Raw genomic sequence first — 20766 nt, forward strand, 5'->3', positions numbered from 1 at the left:
CAGAGGCATGTACATGCATACACACGTGCACTAATACAGGCATGCATACACAGAGGCATGTACATGCATGCACACACATGTGCGCTAATACCTGCATGCACACAGAGGCATGTACATGCATGCGCACACATGTGCACTAATACAGGTATGCACACACAGAGGCATGTACAGGCACGCACACAAGTGATTCACAGATATGTACATACACGTGTACTCGCACGTACACAGTGATGTACATGCATGCACACACATGCACTGACATGCACATGAATGTATGCACATTCAGGCATGTATGTGCATGCACACGCGATTCACAGACAAGCACACACATACATGTGTACTCACATGCACACATTCAGTCATGCACATGCATGCGCATACATGTGCACTCATGCACACAGGCACGCACACAGAGGCATGTATGTGCATGTGCACACATGATTCACACACATATATACATACATGTGCATTCACACTCATACACATGCACAGACACATGCATTCACATACATGCACTGACGTGCGCACACATGGCTGCACTCACACACACACACGTGTGCACAGGGAGCACCTGCACGTGTGCATTCCCCGCATGGGTGAGCCAAGGGCTCAAGCTGAGCCTGCAGTGCTTGTGCACACGTATGTGGGTGAGTTCACACGTGCACATGTGCCGCTGCATGCACGTGCCCATGTGTGTGCATGAACAGATGTGAGTGCACCTCTGTGTGCAGCTGCTTGTGCCTGTACATGCATGTTCATGTGAGTGCACATGCATGCGCATGTATGTCTGTGAATCCTGTGTGCCCATGCATGTGCCTGACTGTATGTTCATGCGTGAGTGCATATGTGTGTGCATGCGTGTGCGTGCCCCACGTGTGCATGCATGTGAGCACATATGTACATGCATGTGTGCGCTCCCCTATGCACACATACGTGTGGGAGTGCATATGTACATGCACTCCTCTGCATATGCACGTATGTAGGTGCAATCCTATGTGTGGGATTGCATGTGTGCATGTGTGTATGTGTACGTGTGTATGAGCATGTGCGTGTATGTGCACACATGTGTATGAACACGTGTGTGTATGTGCACACGTGTGTATGTGTGCATGTGTATGTACCCACGTGTGTATGAGCACATGTGTGTATTACCCATGTGTGTATGAGCACATGTGTATGTGCACACGTGCGTATGAGCACGTGTGTGTATGTTCACACGTGTGTATGTGTACGTGTGTGTATGTGCACACTGTGTATGTGTGCATGTGTATGCACCCACTTGTGTATGAGCACATGTGTGTATTACCCATGTATGTGCACACCTGCGTATGAGCACGTGTGTGTATGTGTACATGTGTGTGTGTGCACATGTGTGTATGTGTACATGTGTATGTGCACACGTGTGTATGTGTACGTGTGTGTGCACACGTGCGTATGTGTACGTGTGTGTATGTGCACACTGTGTATGTGTGCATGTGTATGTACCCACATGTGTATGAGCACATGTGTGTATTACCCATGTATGTATGTGCACACGTGTATGTGTACATGTGTGTGTGTGCACACGTGTGTATGTGTACGTGTGTGTGCACATGTGTGTATGTGTACATGTATGTGCACACGTGTGTATGTGTACATGTATGTATGTGTACATGTATGTGCACACGTGTGCATGTGTACATGTGTGTGTGCACACGTGTGTATGTGTACATGTGTATGTGCACACGTGTGTATGTGTACATGTATGTGCACACGTGTGTATGTGTACATGTGTATGAGCACACGTGTGCATGTGTACATGTGTGTGTGCACACGTGTGTATGTGTACATGTGTGTGTGCACACGTGTGTGTGTGTACATGTGTGTATGACCACGTGTGTTTACGTACACACGTGTGGGAGCGATAGTGCCTGCGCCAGCAGGCCCAGGCGGGTCTCGAACCCATGTCTCCACCCCCGCCTTTTCCCGGCATGCCCCTGGGGCATGTGGGGCGGTGCCCCGGTGCCCCCTGGGGGTTGTAGTGCGCGTCGGCGTCACTAACACAGCGGAGGCGGCGGCTGAGGACTACAACTCCCAGCAGGCTTTGCGCGCCGCCGCTCTGGCTGCGCCGGCTTGCCGGCTGCCGCCATCTTGCTTCACCGGCCTCCAGCGGCTCGAAGGGGGGTTCCGGCGGCAGCGGCGAGGGGCACCGGGACGATGCTGGCCTCCCTCGCGGCCCGCCCGCCGCCACCGGGGCTGGCGCGGCTCCTGCGGGCGCTGCCGGGGCTGGCGGGCTCCGGGGCTCCGCCGGCGGCGGTGGCCGAGGGGGCCGGGGGCGCCGGGCCGCGGCCGGTGGAGGACTGGGCCGCCAGGGGGCGCCGGCGGCCCGCGCCACCGAGCCTGGGGGTGTCATGGCGGGGGCCGGGCCCCGGGGGTGCCCCCTTAGCAACGGGGCGCTCCCCGCTGCCGGCCGGGCCGGGCCCAACGGGGGCCCCCTTAGCAGTGGGGCCGGGCCCCCCGCGGGCCCCCGGCACTGCCCGGCCCGGCCCGGCCCCCGCCGTGCCCGGGGCTGCGGGTGCTGGGCGCCGGCGGCACCACGGAGGGGAGCCCGAGGGCCGCCGGGGAGGAGCGGCGCTGGCCGCGGCCCTGGCCCTGTGCTACCTGCGGGACCGCCTGTCCAAGGGTGACTATCGCGGCTCGGCCCGGCCGGGAGGGGGGGCATGGGGGTGCCATGGGGTGAGCGCTTCCGGGTCGCTGTTGGGGGCATGGGGCACCGGGGGTCGGGGGAGGTGGAGCTGCCCCCGGGATGAGCCCCGGTGGTGCCTGGGCCGGCTCAGGCCCGAGCCACAGCGCTGGGTCCGGGCGTTCTGACACGGCCCGGCCGAGCAGCCCGGGGGCGGCAGCACAGGGGGGAGCTGGAGCTGCGGGAGCGAGGCTGGAGGAGGCCATGGAGAGGGGCTGGAGCAGCTCTGCCCTGGAGCCAGGCTGAGAGAGCTGGGCTGGGGCAGCCTGGACAAGAGAAGGCTCCTGAAGGGGAGACCTGAGAGCAGCTCCAGTGCCTAAAGGGGCTGCAGGAAAGCTGGAGAGGGGCTTGGGACAAGGGCCTGTAGGGCCAGGCCAAGGGGAATGGCTTGAACCTGCCCGAGGGGAGACTGAGCTGAGCTCTTAGGCAGAAGCTCTTCCCTGGGAGGGTGCTGAGGCGCTGGCACAGGGTGCCCAGAGAAGCTGTGGCTGCCCCATCCCTGGCAGTGCTCAAGGCCAGGTTGGACACAGGGGCTTGGAGCAAGCTGCTCCAGTGGAAGGGGTCCCTGCCCGGGGCAGGGGTTGGAGCTGGAGGAGCTTTAAGGTCCCTTCAGACCCCTGTGGCTTTGGGTGTTCGTGCCCCAAGAGAGGGATCCTCAGCGCAGGGGATGGGGTGCACGGGGCAGGGCCCTGGGTTTGGCCGCTGTAAGGAGCACACATTAAAGACACAAGGCAGAGGCTGGGAATGACCGGGAGAAGGGAAAAGAGCAGGAAGCAGCCGAGGGCTTGGGGGATGTCCCCGCACCCCCGTGCCCCAGCAGGGCTGTGCCGGCCCCACTGCTTGGGAGCAGCTTCCTGTGCAGCACCGCTGGGCGCTGCGCTTACCCGAGGCAGCCAGGAGGGGGCACTGCAGGCCCATGGCAGCGGCTCCCTGGAGCCCTGCGGTGGGGCTGTGGGTGCTGTGGGGTGGTGCCAGCGCCCTGCAGGGTTTGCCCCTTGGGGAGTCACTTGGGCCCTTGCTGGAGCCTCTCCTGGCTCATCCCTGTGTGTCCCAGCAGGACCTTCCCCCTCTGCTCCAGCCATTTCCAGGCCTGTCCCATGGCAGCTTCAGAGCCAGAGACCGGCAGCACCCACAGTGTAAGAGGAGGTGTCCCTGGGGATATGGGAGAGACCAGGAAGGAGCCGTCCACATCCCTGTGTCCATCGAGGTGCTCCCAAGGGATCTCTCCTGTTAGGATGCAGCAGGCAGGGGGCTGCTGTGTCTGCTGAGCATAGAATAATGGAATGGGTTCGGATGAAGGGAGCTTAAAGCTCCTCCAGCTCCAACCCCTGGCCCGGGCAGGGACCCCTTCCACTGGAGCAGCTTGCTCCAAGCCCCTGTGTCCAACCTGGCCTTGAGCACTGCCAGGGATGGGGCAGCCGCAGCTTCTCTGGGGGCTGTGGGGCTGTTCCCTGTGAACTCACTTCCCGTTCTTTCTCCCTTTCCAGAAGATGCTCTGCTGGAAGCCGCGAGGATCAACAACGTGTCGGAGGTCAGCAGGTGAGCAGGATTTGTGGGATGCTGCTGCCCGGGGCTGGGAAGGCCACCGAGCTCTGTCAGCACTTGGCAAGGGTGGCCTCACCCTTTGTGCCCGCTGTGGCTCACATGTGGTAGTGTCTGAGCAGGTGTCCCAAGGGCTGGAGCAGTGCGAGCTGCTCCTGCATCCCTTGGAGCACTCAGCTCTCCAGCTTGGATCCCCATGGGTCAGAGGGATGGAGAGCATGGCATGGGGTGCCCAGAGAAGCTGTGGCTGCCCCATCCCTGGCAGTGCTCAAGGCCAGGTTGGACACAGGGGCTTGGAGCAAGCTGCTCCAGTGGAAGGGGTCCCTGCCCGTGTAACTCAATGAGCTTTAGGGTCCCTTCATCCCAAACCATTCCATGACTCCCTCCCAGATCTGCTCCATGGGGAGCTGCCTCCCCTGCAGCACGCCTGTCCCTTTCCTGCCGCCTCTCCCTGCTGCATTCCTCTTTCCCACCAGCTTCCCGAGCCCAGGAACACCACAGCCGCTGCAGAGCTGCCACAGGAGGCACCAGTGCCCTTCCTTGAGGGTGCTTTGCTTTGCCACTGCCCCAGCTGGTGCCTGGCAGGGCAGGAGCCTGGCGCTGAGCTCGGTGCTGGGGCTGCACTCAGGCGAGGGCCGCGCCGGCCACGCCGCCCCCATTCCCAACTCATCCTCCCAAAGCTGCTGTCCCTGCCTCCTGTGCCCCAGTGCCCGGAGGAGAGGGGAGGCTGCCCCGGTGCTGTTGCTCTGTGTACTCTTAGCCTCATTTCAGCTCTGTGCCATGGTTTAAGCCTTGACGAGATAACACAGAGGCTGCAGGGCTGAGCTCCTGCGCGCTCCGGCCTCGCAGCGTGACTGGAGATGCTCATTCGGTGCTGTCAGCGCCCATGTCCTCAGGCCAGGCCAGCAGAGTTGCCAGGGCCGTGCCGGTGCTCTCCTATTGATGCTGCTCACTCCTGCATCCTCTCGCCTCGGAGATGATGGGAAGCAGCCGCCTCATGGGTGTCACTGCCAGGCCCTGTTCCCTGCTCCTGCGCTCTCCTTGCCTGCTGCCGGGCATTTGGCTTTCCTGCTGCGGGAGCTGGGCTTCGTCAAGTGCCTCGTTCGGCTGACACCGCCCCATGGCCCCTTTATGCGTTACAGCAGTGAGGAGGAAATGGGAGCTTTTGGTCTAAGAGCAGGAGATGGACACATGGGAGAGGGTGCTGTGGGGTACCAAGATTTCAAGGCCATCAGTTGTCGTAGATGGGCTTAGCTGAGGGGGGAGAAGAGGGTAGAGAGAGGCTCCAGGAAGCAGAGGCTGTGCTGGAAGCAGGGAATGGAAGAGCTTTGAGAGCTGTGGCCCTTATCCCAAAAAGCTCTGATCTCTTGGAAGAGATGAGATCCCCTAAAGATCCCCTGTGGGATGATGGAGTCCAGGGAATCACGCCCATGGGAGCCTCATGGAGCTCAACCAGGCCAAGGGCAAGGCCCTGTCCTTGGGTTGGGGCAATCCCAGCACAAGCACAGGCTGGGGGCGATGGGATGGAGCCTGAGGAGAAGGACTTGGGGGTTCCCATCCCTGGCAGTGCTCAAGGCCAGGTTGGACACAGGGGCTTGGAGCAAGCTGCTCCAGTGGAAGGGGTCCCTGCCCGGGGCAGGGGTTGGAGCTGGAGGAGCTTTAAGGTCCCTTCATCCCAAACCACTCTTGGATTCTATGAACTTGTGTGACCATTGCCTATGGAGCAAACCAGCTCTTCCCTTCAGGCCCTTCCCACCATCAGCCTGCGCAGATGGTGACACCGAGTGAATGTCCATAGCTTAATTCCCCCCCAACCTCAGTGATTCCACGTGTTTGGAAGCAAAGGAAGAAGCAGAGCCAGGGAGAACAACTGCCTCAATGCCCCTGTGTTCCCATTCGGTGTTAACAGTGATGCGCAGTGTTCCAGCCTGGTTCCTTACTAAGCACCCCCCGAAGAGCAGGCTCGGAGCAGAGCTTCCTCCTGGATGAGGGTGATGGAGCAGTGTTCTGAGCACTCGCAGCAGTGACTCATGGAAACGTGGAGCCTGTGGCGCAGCCTCATTCGCAGCAGCAGGCACCAGCCCAGATCCGTGTGCTGATGGGATGTGGAGGTGCCCAGGCGCTCCCAGGGGATCCAGGCAGCCGTGGAGGGGGCAGGAAGCTCCACGTCAGCTCCGGCTGCTCTCTCCGGGCTCATTTTGGGTTGCAGGAAGAGCTCAGTCACTGTTTGGAGCCCCAAAGGGTGGCTCAGCCTCAGGGCGAGCTGCTGAGCATCACCCCTGGTGTCAGCTCTGCCCCAGCTCCTGCTGCCTCCTCCAGGCTCTGTCTGCAGCTCTTCCCTGGTGTTGCAGGCACCAGAGGTGCGGTTCCACCTGGCCAGAGGTGCTGATCCCAGCAGGAGGATCGGGCTGCTCTTCCCAGTGAGGAGCAGCGTGATCCGGACCCTCACAGCTCCCCGCTGTGCCATCTCCCATTGCTGTCACAGAGGGGTTTGCTCCCACTGTTGTGTTCGCTCCCCACGCTGCTCCCATTGGGATCAGTTGCAGGGATGCTGGTGTGGGCTGTGCTCCGGAGCAGGTGATGCGCACAATTCCCCAGCTGGAATTGCTGCCCCATGGTGGAAGTGCCTGTATCCATGCGCTGTCCCATGGGATTGGCCTGCTCCTGGCACATCAGCCCTGGGGCTGTGGGAGAGGAGCTGAAGGGTCCCAGCCGGGGTGCGGTGCTCACTGGTGGTGCCGTGGGCTGGGGCGCAAGGAGGCTCTTCTGGAAGGGGCTGATCCTTTCTGCTCTGAGCACAGCTGAGGTAGCAGGGCATGGAGAGCCCTGCCAGTGCAGTGTGAACCATGCGGTTATGGAGCGCTTTGGCTTGGAGCTCATCCAGCTCAGCCTGGACAAGAGAAGGCTCCTGAAGGGGAGACCTGAGAGCAGCTCCAGTGCCTAAAGGGGCTGCAGGGAACCTGGAGAGGGGCTTGGGACAAGGGCCTGTAGGGCCAGGCCAAGGGGAATGGCTTGAACCTGCCCAAGGGGAGACTGAGCTGAGCTCTTAGGCAGAAGCTCTTCCCTGGGAGGGTGCTGAGGCGCTGGCACAGGGTGCCCAGAGAAGCTGTGGCTGCCCCATCCCTGGCAGTGCTCAAGGCCAGGTTGGACACAGGGGCTTGGAGCAAGCTGCTCCAGTGGAAGGGGTCCCTGCCCAGGTCAGGGGCTGGAACTGGATCAGCTTTAAGCTCCCTTCATCCCAACCCATTCCAGGATTCCATGGTGCGATGCTTTCAGCCTGTTTGGAAAAGCAAAGCCTTCTCCTAGAGCTGAGGCATCTCTCAGGCTGTGGATGTGGGATGGAGCTTGGCGTCTCCCTGTGTCTGTGTCTCTGTATCTGCATTGCCTTTCCCCATCCCATGGGTTCTCCCTTTCTGTGCTTCTCCCCCTCTCAGACAGCCCCGCTCTCATCCAGGATCTGCTTCCTTCCTGAAACCTGGATTTCTGAGGGCTTCCCTTGGACTCTGGGCATCCATTTCCAGGCGTTTCTCCTTGGCCATCACCTCCCCTCCTGCCCTCTTCGTCCTGTGTGGTTTAGGGGCACCTTGGGAGCTACGGTCCCAACTCTGCTCCTGTGCTTGTCCCTTCCTTCCCTTGCAGCAGCGCTTGTGGGCTCGTGTGTGTTCACAGGGGTGACCGTGGGTGCTTGAGGAGCAGATGGGAGCCAGCACCCGCATCAGAACCAGCACCCGCATCAGAACCAGCACCCGCATCAGAGCCCTTGCCGCAGCTCCACGTTCCCTCTCTGCTCCTTCCCCTCTCCTTGTGCTTTCATGTCCGGAGCCGTTGTTGCCTTGGGATGGTTTCATCCTCCCGCTGGTGCAAAGGGCACGTCCCGAGGGGTCCCCCCCGCCTTCCCCTGCCCTCACCCGGAGCACCCATTGTTGGGGGGGGGGGGGGGGGGAAGTTCAAGTTTGCAGCCCCCGTTCCTGCAGCTGGCAGGAGGGATGCACTGAGCACAAACTCAAACATGGCCCTGGGCCCCGTGTCAGCGAGGCGCTCACCCAGAACCTGCCCGCGGGGGGGAATGGAGGGGAATGGGGGCCCATCTGCCAGCCCGGCCTGCCCCGGGATCAAAGGGCTCCCAGCGGGAGCAGGGCACAAAGAGCTGGGTGCTCCGAGCAGGCGGTGATGCTCTGCGGGCCGGGCACTGGGTGCTGCCTGAGCTGGGGGGGGGCATCGGGCCCTGCAGGGAGCGGGGACGTTGCTGCAGGAGCTGCTCGCCCCCAGGCTCCCTCAGTGTTAGGAATCCATCGGGAAGAGCTGTTCCCACTGAGCGGCCCCATGGGCTTTCTGCTTGAAAACCCTAAACCAAGGTGTTCCGGGGAGAAGCGGCTGAGCTTTCTGGCATCAAACCCTTGCAAAAGGGGTTTGGGGAAGCACAGCAGCTTTCTGCCCCCAAACCCTAGAAATTAACTTTTTTGGGGGAGCAGATGAGCTTTCTGGGGTAAAAACCTTTAAAAGAGGTGTTTCGAGGAGAACTGAATGAGCTTTCTGCCCTAAACTCTAAAGTATAGTGTGGTCTGGGGAGCCAGATGAGCTTTCTGCCCTAAACTCTATAGTGTGTTCTGGGGAACCGGCTGAGGTTTCTGCCCTAACTCTATAGTGTGTTCTGGGGAACCGGATGAGCTTTTTGCCCTAAACTCTATAGTGTGTTCTGGAGAACTGGATGAGCTTTCTGCCCTAAAACCCTTTTTAAAAGGTGTTTTCTAGAGAAGTAAATGAACTTTCTGCTCAGAAGCCCTTTAGAAGAGGTGTTTCCTAAAGAAGCAGACCAGCTTTCTGCCCTCAGCCCCTAAAACCAGTGTCTTCTGGAAAAGCAGGTGAGCTTTTTCCCCTAGGCCCCTTTAAAAGAGGTGTTTTGTGGAGCAGCAGAGAAGCTGCAGCCCAAACCTCAGTGCAGACAGAGCTACAGACACCTGAGAGCCTCCTTCAGAGCCCAGAGCGGGTGTCCTGCCTTAGGTTCCGATGTGGCTGAACCCCAGGCGCTGAACAAGGGGTTATTCCATTCCATCACACCCTGCTCCTGCTGCCGAGCCCGGGTGCTGGGATGTGAGGGTGGCTGTCACTTACCCATTGCCATAGCATTAAAGCAGGAGCAGGACCTGCATGGTAACAGCAGGTTCCGTTGTCCAGAGATGCTGTAGAGCTGCTGAGCATCCCGCAGTGAGTTAAACACTGACTGCAGCATCAGTGTGGGGATGCTGCTGATGTGATACGGGTAACTGCTGCACTGAGCTGCATCCTGTGGTGTTCCTGTTGCTTGTAATGGTCTAGATTCCTCAATGGAAAGCTATGGGATGAATGGCAATATCTGTAATTGAATCCGGCAGAGCTCCAGCATCAGGGAATCACAGGATGGTTTGGGCTGGAAGGGACCTTAAAGCTCATCCGGTTCAGCCAAGAGAAGAGAAGGTTCCTTAAGGGGAGACCTGAGAGCAGCTCCAGTGCCTAAAGGGGCTGCAGGAAACCTGGAGAGGGGCTTGGGACAAGGGCCTGTAGGGCCAGGCCAAGGGAATGGCTCAGGGTGGGTGCCCCCCATCTCTTGCTGGGCTCACTCTGGTGCAGCTCCTGGTCTGGGGGAGCCGGGGCTGCCTCTTACCCCTCCAGCCGCTCCTTTCCCTCCTGAAGGAGCACCTTCCTGGGCCGGGCCAGGCAGCACATGGTGCACAGATGGAGCCTGGTGTGGATTTCTCCCTGCAGCACTGGCCCTGGGCGCAGCAGCAGGTGATGGCTGTGACCTGTGGCCATGGAGCTGAGGCCCAGACGTGTCACCTCGGTGTTGTGAGTGCTAACAGCCCCCGTCTGCAGCGCTGCAACGGGAGCTGATCTCTGCAGATAGCAATCTGCCATCACCGGGGCATCCAGCCGTATCCCGCTGTCACAGGGATGGGGATGCTTCAGGGCTGCACATGGAGATGCCACTGTTCAGGAGTGCTCCTGGGCAGCAGAGCTCTGAGCATCTGCTTGCAGGTGGGAGAAGGAGACAGCAGCAGGATGTATCGTGGTGGAGCCACGTCCAGCCTGCCTGGAGCTGGTGATGTGCGATGTTGTAAGGATCCCGCATGGAAGCCTGTTCGGCTGCCATGGAGGATCAAACGCATCTGGAGCCAGGACCCAGGAGCTCCTGTTTCCCTGCCAAATAGTTCATTATCCTCACACTTTTAATTGTAACCCTTGTGAATAGAACATAAACCTTGTGGTGCTGGAGATCATATAGGGAGGTCAGAGAATGGTTTGGGATGAAGGGAGCTTAAAGCCCGTCCACCTCCAGTCCCCTCAGGGGGTCAGGAAGGGGTTAGGGAATGGATGCAAAGGTTGGGAATATGGAGCCAGGCTGAGAACATTGGGGCTGTTGAGCCTGGAGCAGAGAAGCTGCGTGGAGACCTCAGAGCAGCTTCCAGTGTCTGAAGGGGCCTGCAATGGTGCTCGGGAGGGACTCTTCATCAGGGACTGCAGTGACAGGACAAGGGGTGATGGGTTCAAACTGGAACTGGGTAAGTTCAGGTTGGAGATAAGGCAGAAGCTCTTCCCTGTGAGGGTGCTGAGGCGCTGGCACAGGGTGCCCAGAGGAGCTGTGGCTGCCCCATCCCTGGCAGTGCTCAAGGCCAGGTTGGACACAGGGGCTTGGAGCAAGCTGCTCCAGTGGAAGGGGTCCCTGCCCGTGGCAGGGGTTGAGGCTGGAGGAGCTTTAAGGTCCCTTCAGCCCAAAGCATTCCCTGATGATGCGATGGTGAAGAGGGGTTGAATCCACTTCCCATGGTGGGCTTCTCAGCTGCCCCGGAGCAGGTTCCTGAAAAGGAACGGATTCCACCCATGATCTCGGGCTGGTTTCTCTGTGTCCTCTCCTGACCGTGTCCCTCTTCCACCCAGGCTGCTGGTGGACGGCGCGGACGTGAACGCGAGGCACAAGCTGGGCTGGACGGCGCTCATGGTGGCAGCCATCAGCAGGAACTCCAGGTAGGTTCTACCTTCCCTCAGCATCGCCATCACCCAGTGCGTGAGTCCCTTCCGGCTGCTCCAGCTTTCCATGGGTGAGCTCCAGAGGGAGCTTCCGTGAAGCTTGGGCTGCTCTGGGATGTGGTGTTGGGCTGAACCTGAGGGAGCTCCTCACCTTGGGGCATTGGGAGGTGGAGGTAGGGGACTACTGAGCAGGCAGTGCCGTTCCACAGCAGCATCCCCGAGCCTTGGGATGTCCCTGTGGAAGCTCCCATAGGAGCTGCCTCCGCGTCCCTTCCGCAGCAGGAGGGCTGTCCCCTGCCTGCTGCGTTCCCATGCTGGTGCCTCTGCACTGGGCAATGTATTCAGCCTACAAGTAAATTCAATTAAAGGCGTTTTGTGTTTAAAGGGGCAGCAAACAAAACCAGCAGCGAAAACCAAATCCAATTGTGGCACAGACGGGGGCTGAGCTTTGATGTGCCACCCTCTCGGGGCTGCTTTACTTAGTCACAAGTTCATAAGCAAGAAAAAGCCCAAATGACTTGGGAAAACACGGGATTAAAGCGGCGCACAAAGGCGGAATATCCGCTCTCGGGCGACGCCGCTCCGATCCATGCGCCCAGTTCGTGTGTGGTGCGGGCTTTGATGGCTCCCGTGACAAGCCCAAAGTCCTGACCCCCTCGGGGAGCTCCTTAAGGCGGGCACGGAGGAGGGGGCTCGGGGCTCTTGCTTTAACTTTGATGTCCCAGCAGCAACAGGCCCCGTTGTTTGCTCGCCCGCCGCGGGCCGGGCTCCGGAGCCTCCCACCTCGGCCTCTGCACAATGCTCAGCACTGGGGTGTGACGGCTGCGGACCATTCCGAGCGAGCGGCGGAGCAGAACGGGCCTGCCCGAGCTGAGGGAGGCAGGGAGAGGCTGCTCAGGGGGTGACGAGGAGCTAAAGGCAGGCTTGGAGCGGGTACGGATGCTGCTGGGAACACCGGGGCTCCAAGAGGCACAGCCAGGCTGGTCCCTTCCTGTGGATGGGCAGAGTGGGAGTGATGCTGGGTCTTAGTTGGGAAAAAAACCCCAGGGTTTGGCTGTGTTAGAATCATAGAATCATGGAATAGTTTGGGTTGGAAAGGGCCTTAAGATCATCCAGTTCCAACCCCCTGCCATGGGCAGGGACACCTCACACTAAACCATCCCACCCAAGGCTTCATCCAACCTGGCCTTGAACACTGCCAGGGATGGAGCACTCACAGCGTCCCTGGGCAACCCATTCCAGTGCCTCAGCACCCTCACAGGAAAGAATTTCCTCCTTAGATCCAATCTAAACTTCCCCTGTTTCAGTTTGAACCCGTTACCCCTTGTCCTGTCCCTACTGTCCCTGACGAAGAGTCCCTCCCCAGCATCCCTATAGGCCCCCTTCAGGTACTGGAAGCTGCTCTGAGGTCTCCACGCAGCTTCTCTGCTCCAGGCTGAAGAGCCCCAACTTTCTCAGCCATTTGTTGGGCAAATGGTGTTGATTTTCCCCACATTTTGGATGAATCCTGACTTGAATTGGAAACTAAAAGGGAAAATGAGAAAGTTATAGACTCAGGGAATGGTTTGGGTTGGAAGGGACCTTAAAGCTCCTTCAGCTCCAACCCCTGCCCCGGGCAGGGACCCCTTCCACTGGAGCAGCTTGCTCCAAGCCCCTGTGTCCAGCCTGGCCTTGAGCACTGCCAGGGATGGGGCAGCCACAGCTTCTCTGGGCACCCTGTGCCAGCGCCTCAGCACCCTCCCAGGGAAGAGCTTCTGCCTAAGAGCTCAGCTCAGTCTCCCCTCGGGCAGGTTCAAGCCATTCCCCTTGGCCTGGCCCTACAGGCCCTTGTCCCAAGCCCCTCTCCAGGTTCCCTGCAGCCCCTTCAGGCACTGGAGCTGCTCTCAGGTCTCCCATTCAGGAGCCTTCTCCTCTCCAGGCTGCCCCAGCCCAGCTCTCTTAGCCTGTCGAGGTCCCTCTGGATCACAAACTGGATACCTGAAGCTTGGTAGGATGCAGTGGATATCCCACAATACCCAGTGATGTAGTGGGAGAGTGGACACTTGATGGAGGCAAACCTCAATGCCAGGCTCACCCCTGGTGTAACAGCCCTGCTCATAGGTGGGTTTGTCCCTGCAGACCATTCCTAGCTTTGGGATGTCTCCAGCAGGGCCTCGCTGCTGGCTGGGGAGCGCATTGGGCTGGAGTACACCCTATGGAGCATCTGAGGTTCCCTGCAAGTAGTTTACTCCTGGGTGTAGCCCCAGGGAGACCTTGCCCTGAGCCCGCAGAGCTGGAGCTCAAGTGTGGATGTTGAACAGCTTTCCCTTGCAAAGCCCTGCTGCTTTGCTGCATCTCTTGCAACCCTTGTGCATGCACTGGGTGGGAGCTGCTTTAAGTGGGACTTCCTCTGCTTTGCAGCCAACGCAGGGATGTTTTCCCTTCGGAACGTGGTCCCTCTGCACCCACTGATGCTCTCACAGGGGTTTATCCCCCACCGCAGCTCCTTCAGTGCGTTGTAAGGTGGTAACGTCGGGTTTCGGCCCGGAGCCTCCAGGGAAGGTGGGTTGGGAATGTCTCAGCTCCACACCAGAGGGGAGGTGACAACCGGCTCCGAGATGGGTGCAGGGAGGGAGGACCCGCACCTGGACAGCCTCTGGCAGCACCATGGCATTGGTCCCACCTGCTCTGTCCCTCATCTGGTGTTCAGGTTGTGGTACCCACGTGAGATCCCAGTGGCATCAGGGCCAGGGACACCAGAAGCAGCAATGAGGGTTCTAAACCTAAAATTACGGAGGAAAAGGAAGAATCCCCCCGAAATGCTGCCTTTCCCAGGCTGTTCTCAGGGAAAACCGTGTTCCCGGTGTCTGCAGCCCCTGGAGGTGTCTGGGACCCGGCCTTCAGCTCGCTGGTGTTTCTCCATGTGCCCAGCTCTCACTCTCCCAATTAGGCAGCTCCAGTCCATATGTTTAATTCAATTGTGGAGGCCCTGCATTAATGACTGCTGTCACTTGCCATCAGCTGCAGGATGAAGTCCCCTGTGCCCCGGGGCACTTGGGATCTGTCACTGCTTTTTACACTGAAACAAAGATCATTCCCTTCCTCTTGTAACGTCCTGCACCCAGACACGGCGAGGCATTAACCACACAGCCCCAGAGTGGGCTGGGATGAAGGGACCTTAAAGTTCACCCAGCTCCAACCCCTGCCCCGGGCAGGGACCCCTTCCACTGGAGCAGCTTGCTCCAAGCCCCTGTGTCCAACCTGGCCTTGAGCACTGCCAGGGATGGGGCAGTCCCAGCTTCTCTGGGCACCCTGTGCCAGCGCCTCAGCACCCTCCCAGGGAAGAGCTTAGGGAGCAGCTCAGTGCGGATCCCTGGGACCTGTGCCTCCACCGTGGCCACCTCGGCGCGGTGCTGTGCAGGTGCTGTGTCAGTACCTCGTGCATGGGGGGGGGTGCAGTGCGTGTCCTGGGACTCCCAGCGAAGGGTGACCGGGGTGGGGATGGTTTCTGTCTATGGGCGATGCCATGATGACTGGTGCAGTGCCAGCTCCTCTGTTAGGAGCACGCATCAGTGCCCTGTGGGCTTCTTCACCCCTTTTACTTCAGGCAGCTCATTCTGAGCTGAGCTGGAGAAACACCTGAGTGCCTTTGGAAGCACATAGGGACCATGGTGTTACCTGGCAAAGAGCTGAGGTGGGAGCGTGGTTTCCAGCTGTGAAGCAGGGTGTCTCCATGGAATCCCTTGGGATGAAGGGACCCAGGCTGGGTCTCTTCATTCCAACCCAGCGTCCCAGCCCAGCGACTCAGCACCCTCGCAGGGAAGAGCTTCTGCCTAAGAGCTCAGCTCAGGCTCCCCCCTGGCTCTCTCCAGTGACATTCCCACCCCTCCCGCTGCTCGGTCGCTCTGTCTGGATCTGCTGCTGCCTTTCCTAAAGGCCAGTTCGCTTCAATGTCCCATTACCTGCAAATTGCCGGGTGGGATCGATAGTGGTGGTGCAGGAGCGCCTGGGGGGACAGCAGGGCCCTGAGCAGGAGATGAGATTGGAGACAGAGCCTGGCTGAGAGCCCTGAGTCCTCCCTGGGCCGAGGGCTGGGTCACAGCCTGGAGCGGGGCTCTTGGAACAGAGCTGAGGTCTGTGCTTTTTAACTTGGTCCTGAGAGCCGGGGCATCATTCCCGATCCCTGGGCAGGAAGGTGGAGTGCAGCAGTTCTGACACCATCATCGCTCTGAATCCTGGAATCCCAATGGAAGGGACCTCAGGAATCACCTGCTCCAACCTCTCCCCGCACAGCGTGACCCAGGCTGGATGCCCAGCACCCTGGGCAGCCCCATCTGAGCAGTGTCCAACCCTGGGGAGTCACCACTTCCCTGGGCAGGTTATTCCAGTGGCTGCTTGCTCTCAGTGGCAATGATTCTCCTCTTGTGTCCAGGGGGAATCTCCCAGCAGTAACTTGTGCCCTTCACCCCTCAGCTTTCCATGGGACTCCTTGTCCAAAGGGAGCCTCCACCTTCCCTGCAGCCACACTGACCTCCTGGCACATGGATCAGGGCTCCCTGCGCCTTCTCTTCCCCAGCTGAACAGTCCCAGCTCTCGCAGCCTTTCCTCACTGCTGCCCAGCCCTTGGCCCATCGCTGTGACCCTTCTCTGGCCCCTCTCCAGCCCAGCCACAGCTTTGCTGTGCAGCAGGACCCGACCTGACCCCATGTTCCAGGGGTGCCCTGCCCAGCGCCGAGCACAGTGGGACAATGGCACCTTCATCCCTGTGGATAACAGGAACCTGTTGGGTTCTTTGTGCCTTATTCAGCCCAAACCCCTTTGATTGCACTGATGCACTTAGGGACGGAGGGCAGAGGAGCTGCAGTACCATTGTAATGGGAGTTGACAGAGCCTGCGGAGCCGTGTCCATCAGTGGCTGTCAGCCCGTGAGCCCTGTCACCCCTGATGGATGCTGCCCAGCCCCTCACTGTCTGGTTGTCATGGGGAGGAATGAGGAGTTCAGGTGGCCTCGAGCTGCTTCCACAAGTGGTGAGAAACCTGATTCCTGGTGAGTGGTTGGGCTGGGGATGGAGGTGGGAGAATGCACCCCAAAGTGCCCGTCCTGCTGCAGCCTGGTGGGGCTGGAGGTGAAGAGCTCCAGGAGCATCCAGTGCCACCGTTCCCAGCACTGCCAAGGCCACCCCTGCCCCATGGCGCTGAGGCCTGGGCTCCACGGGGTGTGAACGCTGGTAGGGCCGGTGCCTGCAGCCCTGCCCTGTAGGAAGCAGTGTGCTGGGAGCCGATGGGGCAGGGCTCTGCGTGGGGATGGTGAATGTCCTTTGGCAGCTCTGGGAGCTGCTGGCTGCAGGGGATCGGGATGTGCCGGGGGTGACCTTGTCTGAATTGCCTGCATCCCAGAGGGGGGATTTGCCTGAGCTCCCTGCAGCCCTCAAAGGCACAGCCCTGTGGATGAACGCCCTTGGGGCTGATTGTGAGGGGAGACTGAGCTGAGCTCTTAGGCAGAAGCTCTTCCCTGGGAGGGTGCTGAGGCGCTGGCACAGGGTGCCCAGAGAAGCTGTGGCTGCCCCATCCCTGGCAGTGCTCAAGGCCAGGTTGGACACAGGGGCTTGGAGCAAGCTGCTCCAGTGGAAGGGGTCCCTGCCCGGGGCAGGGGCTGGAGCTGGATCAGCTTTAAGGTCCCTTCATCCCAACCCATTCCCGGATTCCATGGTGCGAAGGGGTCCCTGCCCGTGGCAGGGGATGGGGCTGGAGGAGCTTTAAGCTCCCTTCTTTCCAACCCATGCTGGGATTCAATGCAGAAGGACCGAATGCGCTAAACTGGAGGGTGGAAACCTGGGGAGCAAATAGGTCCCTTCCAGCCCCTGTCCCTGGTTGTGCTTCATCCTGAAGTCCTATTGCTCCTTGCCTTGGTGGGGTGGCTCCTTTCCTCAGGTGCTGAACTGGTGGTGTCCCAGAAGCAGCAGGATGTGGCTTTGCTTTCCTTGCGGTACAAGCATCTTCCATCCCGCAGGCACAGGGATGTGCTTGGAACCACGATCCCGCTCCGGCGGGGACAGCTTCCACCACTGATCCAGACCTATGGGATGAGAACCCCCATGGTGGGCTGGGAATGTGATTCCCACCAAGGGCACGCTCTGGATGGGTCTTGGTGAGGGCTGCGAGTCCTCCAGTGCCTGTCCCACGTCTGATGACTTTCGGGATGTGCTGCTGTGGTTGTATTGAAGTGTTCACTCGTGGTTCCTGGTTCCTCTTCCCTAGCTGGGAATGTCTGAGGCGGGATTGCTGAGCTCTGCCTCCCTACTCCTGCTCTACTCCTCCCTTCTGTCTCATTCCCAACAGTGTGGTGAAGATCCTGCTGGCAGCCAATGCAGATCCAAACCTTGGAGATGACTTCAGCAGCGTCTATGAGACTGCCAAGGAGAAAGGCCTCCACTCTTTGGAAGGTAACATTGGATGGGTGCAGCCACCCGTGTTTGCTTCGCACATCCCAGAGTTCCTGGCTTTAAAGTGGGAATTTGACCTGGATTGGGTGGGTTTAGAGCTTCACCTTCTATTGGAAAGCAGAGGACCTGGTGGCACGGGGGCGAGTGTATGAAGGTAAAAGGAACCATGGTGTAGACATGTATGAGAAGCAATCCTTCAGCATCCTGGAGATAACCCGCTTCGCTATAGCCAGAGCATCCCATGGGGTTGTAGATAGGGATCATCCCATTGACCGCATGCAGCCACTTGCTGGAGGAGGCTCCAGGGCAGGTATCCCAGCCCAGCCTGGCTCCAGCTCTTACCAACAGGTATTAAGTGACTCCAGACCTGCCCAGTTGGGCTGAGGCTGGATGGGTACCTGGGTGCAATCACTGCTGCTGCCTTGGGCAGGCGTCAGCGGTGCCTTCCAGCCCTGGGAGTCTTTCCATGAGGACAAGGAAGTTCCCTGCGGGGAGGTTTCACCTCATCAGCACTTCTCCTGGCTGATGGCTCCAGTTCCAGTCTCAGCCCAACGTTATCCCATCGCCGGGGTGTTGATGCACACTTGGAGTCATGGAAGGGTTTGGGTTGAAGGGACCTCTAAAGGCCTGTGGGTGGCAGGGACACCTTCCACTAGAGCAGCTTGCTCAGAGCCCTGCTCTTTGCTTCAGAGCAGTTGAGATTTCCCAGACTTTTCCCCCTTTCCAGGATGATAAATGGTGTTACATTTCCTGGGCTCCTGGTTATTGATGGAATCTGAGGGGGAATGTCTGGAAAAGCAGCAGCTGTGTCCTGCAGGGGCCCAGGCTCCCTGCTGCTGGGCTGGCAGGGACACAGGCAGGACTCAATGGCTTGAACCTGCCCGAGGGGAGCCTGAGCTGAGCTCTTAGGCAGAAGCTCTTCCCTGTGAGGGTGCTGAGGCGCTGGCACAGGGTGCCCAGAGAAGCTGTGGCTGCCCCATCCCTGGCAGTGCTCAAGGCCAGGTTGGACACAGGGGCTTGGAGCAAGCTGCTCCAGTGGAAGGGGTCCCTGCCTGGGGCAGGGGGTGGAGTTGGATCAGCTCTAAGCTCCCTTCATCCCAACCCAGGCGGGGATTCCAGGATTCTATAATGGTGGCTCTGCAAACCACAGAGAGCTACGGGACAACCTGGGGGCTTCAAGGCAGGAGGTCAGCACACAGATGTGCTCACTGTGGATGCGGTGGGGATGGGAGCAGGAGGCCCAGCAGTGGCTGAACAGTGCTCAGATGCGTCCTGGGAGGGAGAAGGCAACAGCTGGGGACATCTGAGTGGGGTCAAGTCATAGAATCATCAGGGAATCGTGGGATGGGTTGGGATGAAGGGAGCTTAAAGCCCATCCAGTCCCAACCCCTTCCACTGGAGCAGCTTGCTCCAAGCCCCTGTGTCCAACCTGGCCTTGAGCACTGCCAGGGATGGGGCAGCCACAGCTTCTCTGGGCACCCTGTGCCAGCGCCTCAGCACCCTCACAGTCACCACACGGGGACATTCCCCACTGGCCTCTCCATGCAGAGCTCTGGAACCTCCAGTGAAGGTGCCATGTCTGAAGCCTCTCCCAGAGCTCAGGGTGAGTTTGGAGGATGAATCCCTTGGGACCGCTTGGACAGGTGTTGTTCGCTCTGTAGGAGCTCAGGGCTCTCATCCCTCCCCGGGACCCATCAGATCTGCTCCATGTGGGGATGGACCACGCATCCATCACCTCCCTGCGGCACATCCAAGATGCATGAAGCGCCATTAAAGCCCGAACAATGGAATGCCAATCCATAACGGGCACAGCCTTTATTTAAGACCAGGGATATCCACCCGTAAAGTGAATTGTTTCTGCCTTCCTGCCTCTCTCACGTTATATATTTGGGGCTGAAGGAAAGATGAGGCCACTCAGGCAGGCGCTGCATTAATTCTTGCCTTGACATCTTTTATTAAAAAGAATAAATTCAGTTGCATCTTTAAGGAGCCCACACCCAGCCCTGGTGCTGGGCTCCTTTCCCTCGCCGTTCCCCCTGCTCTTGCCTCTCTTCCCACATTTACATATTTGCTGGATAAATATTTTCTCTTCCGAAGCTCTCCCCAAATATATTAGAGACATTTATATGGCTGGCAGGAAGGGAGGTTGCCAGGCTCGGGGTGATGGATGGCGCCGGAGCCTCCCCCTGACGCCTTATTGAGTTGCTGATGATTATCTCCCTGCCAGACATTTTTTACAGCTGAGGCTGGGCTGTCACCAGGACCATGGGGGGAAACGAACCCCACAATAATAACACTTTAATCTCTTTACTGCACTGCTCCCTAGTAGCTGAGATTCATCTTCCCTGACGCACGGAGTTCATTATCCTGCTCCTCCCTGGGTAGGAAATGACGACAAATAAATAAATAGACATCCTACCCCCCCAGCTCCATCTATCCATCCGTGCTGGGGGAGCAGAGGCAGGAAAGGGAAGGAGCCAGGGAATTCGTTCATCGTGCAGGGCTGGGCAGCAGCAGGTACTCCTGACAGTGGGGTTCTCTTCCGAACGCTGTGCAGCTTCTCAAGCTGCCCATGAGCTCAGAGCCAGAGCCCCCCCTGTGCTGGGGGCACCCCCAGAGCGGGAGCAGCAGCTCAGGGAGGGGATCCTGCCCTTCTGCTGCGGGAAGGGGAGACCTGAGAGCAGCTCCAGTGCCTGAAGGGGCTGCAGGGAAGCTGGAGAGGGGCTTGGGACAAGGGCCTGTAGGGCCAGGCCAAGGGGAATGGCTTGAACCTGCCCGAGGGGAGACTGAGCTGAGCTCTTAGGCAGAAGCTCTTCCCTGTGAGGGTGCTGAGGCGCTGGCACAGGGTGCCCAGAGAAGCTGTGGCTGCCCCATCCCTGGCAGTGCTCAAGGCCAGGTTGGACACAGGGGCTTGGAGCAAGCTGCTCCAGTGGAAGGGGTCCCTGCCCGTGGCAGGGGTTGGAACTGGATGGGCTTTAAGCTCCCTTCATCCCAACCCATTCCATGGTTCCATGAAAAGGGGACAAACAAAGCAATCTCCTTAACAGCTTGTGGTGGATCCCAACGTGGTGCTGAAGG

General features: G+C 59.2%; 1 protein-coding gene across 2 annotated transcripts in view; it reads left to right on the forward strand.

Annotated features, from left to right (window-relative positions):
• Window positions 1-2131: 2131 nt before the first annotated feature.
• The window catches only part of CLPB (ClpB family mitochondrial disaggregase), a 50718-nt gene continuing 32083 nt past the window's right edge, over window positions 2132-20766 (forward strand). The window contains exons 1-4 of one of the 2 annotated variants that reach the window (XM_065678979.1): window positions 2132-2662; window positions 4210-4261; window positions 11177-11263; window positions 17585-17688. In XM_065678979.1, the coding sequence (XP_065535051.1) occupies window positions 2197-2662; window positions 4210-4261; window positions 11177-11263; window positions 17585-17688 (709 nt within the window). In that variant the 5' untranslated portion in view covers window positions 2132-2196. The remainder of the gene's footprint in view (window positions 2663-4209; window positions 4262-11176; window positions 11264-17584; window positions 17689-20766) is intronic. The other variant, XM_065678978.1, reaches the window with a different exon arrangement.

Source organism: Lathamus discolor, chromosome 4 (genome assembly GCF_037157495.1).
Source record: "Lathamus discolor isolate bLatDis1 chromosome 4, bLatDis1.hap1, whole genome shotgun sequence".
Taxonomy (NCBI): domain Eukaryota; kingdom Metazoa; phylum Chordata; class Aves; order Psittaciformes; family Psittacidae; genus Lathamus; species Lathamus discolor.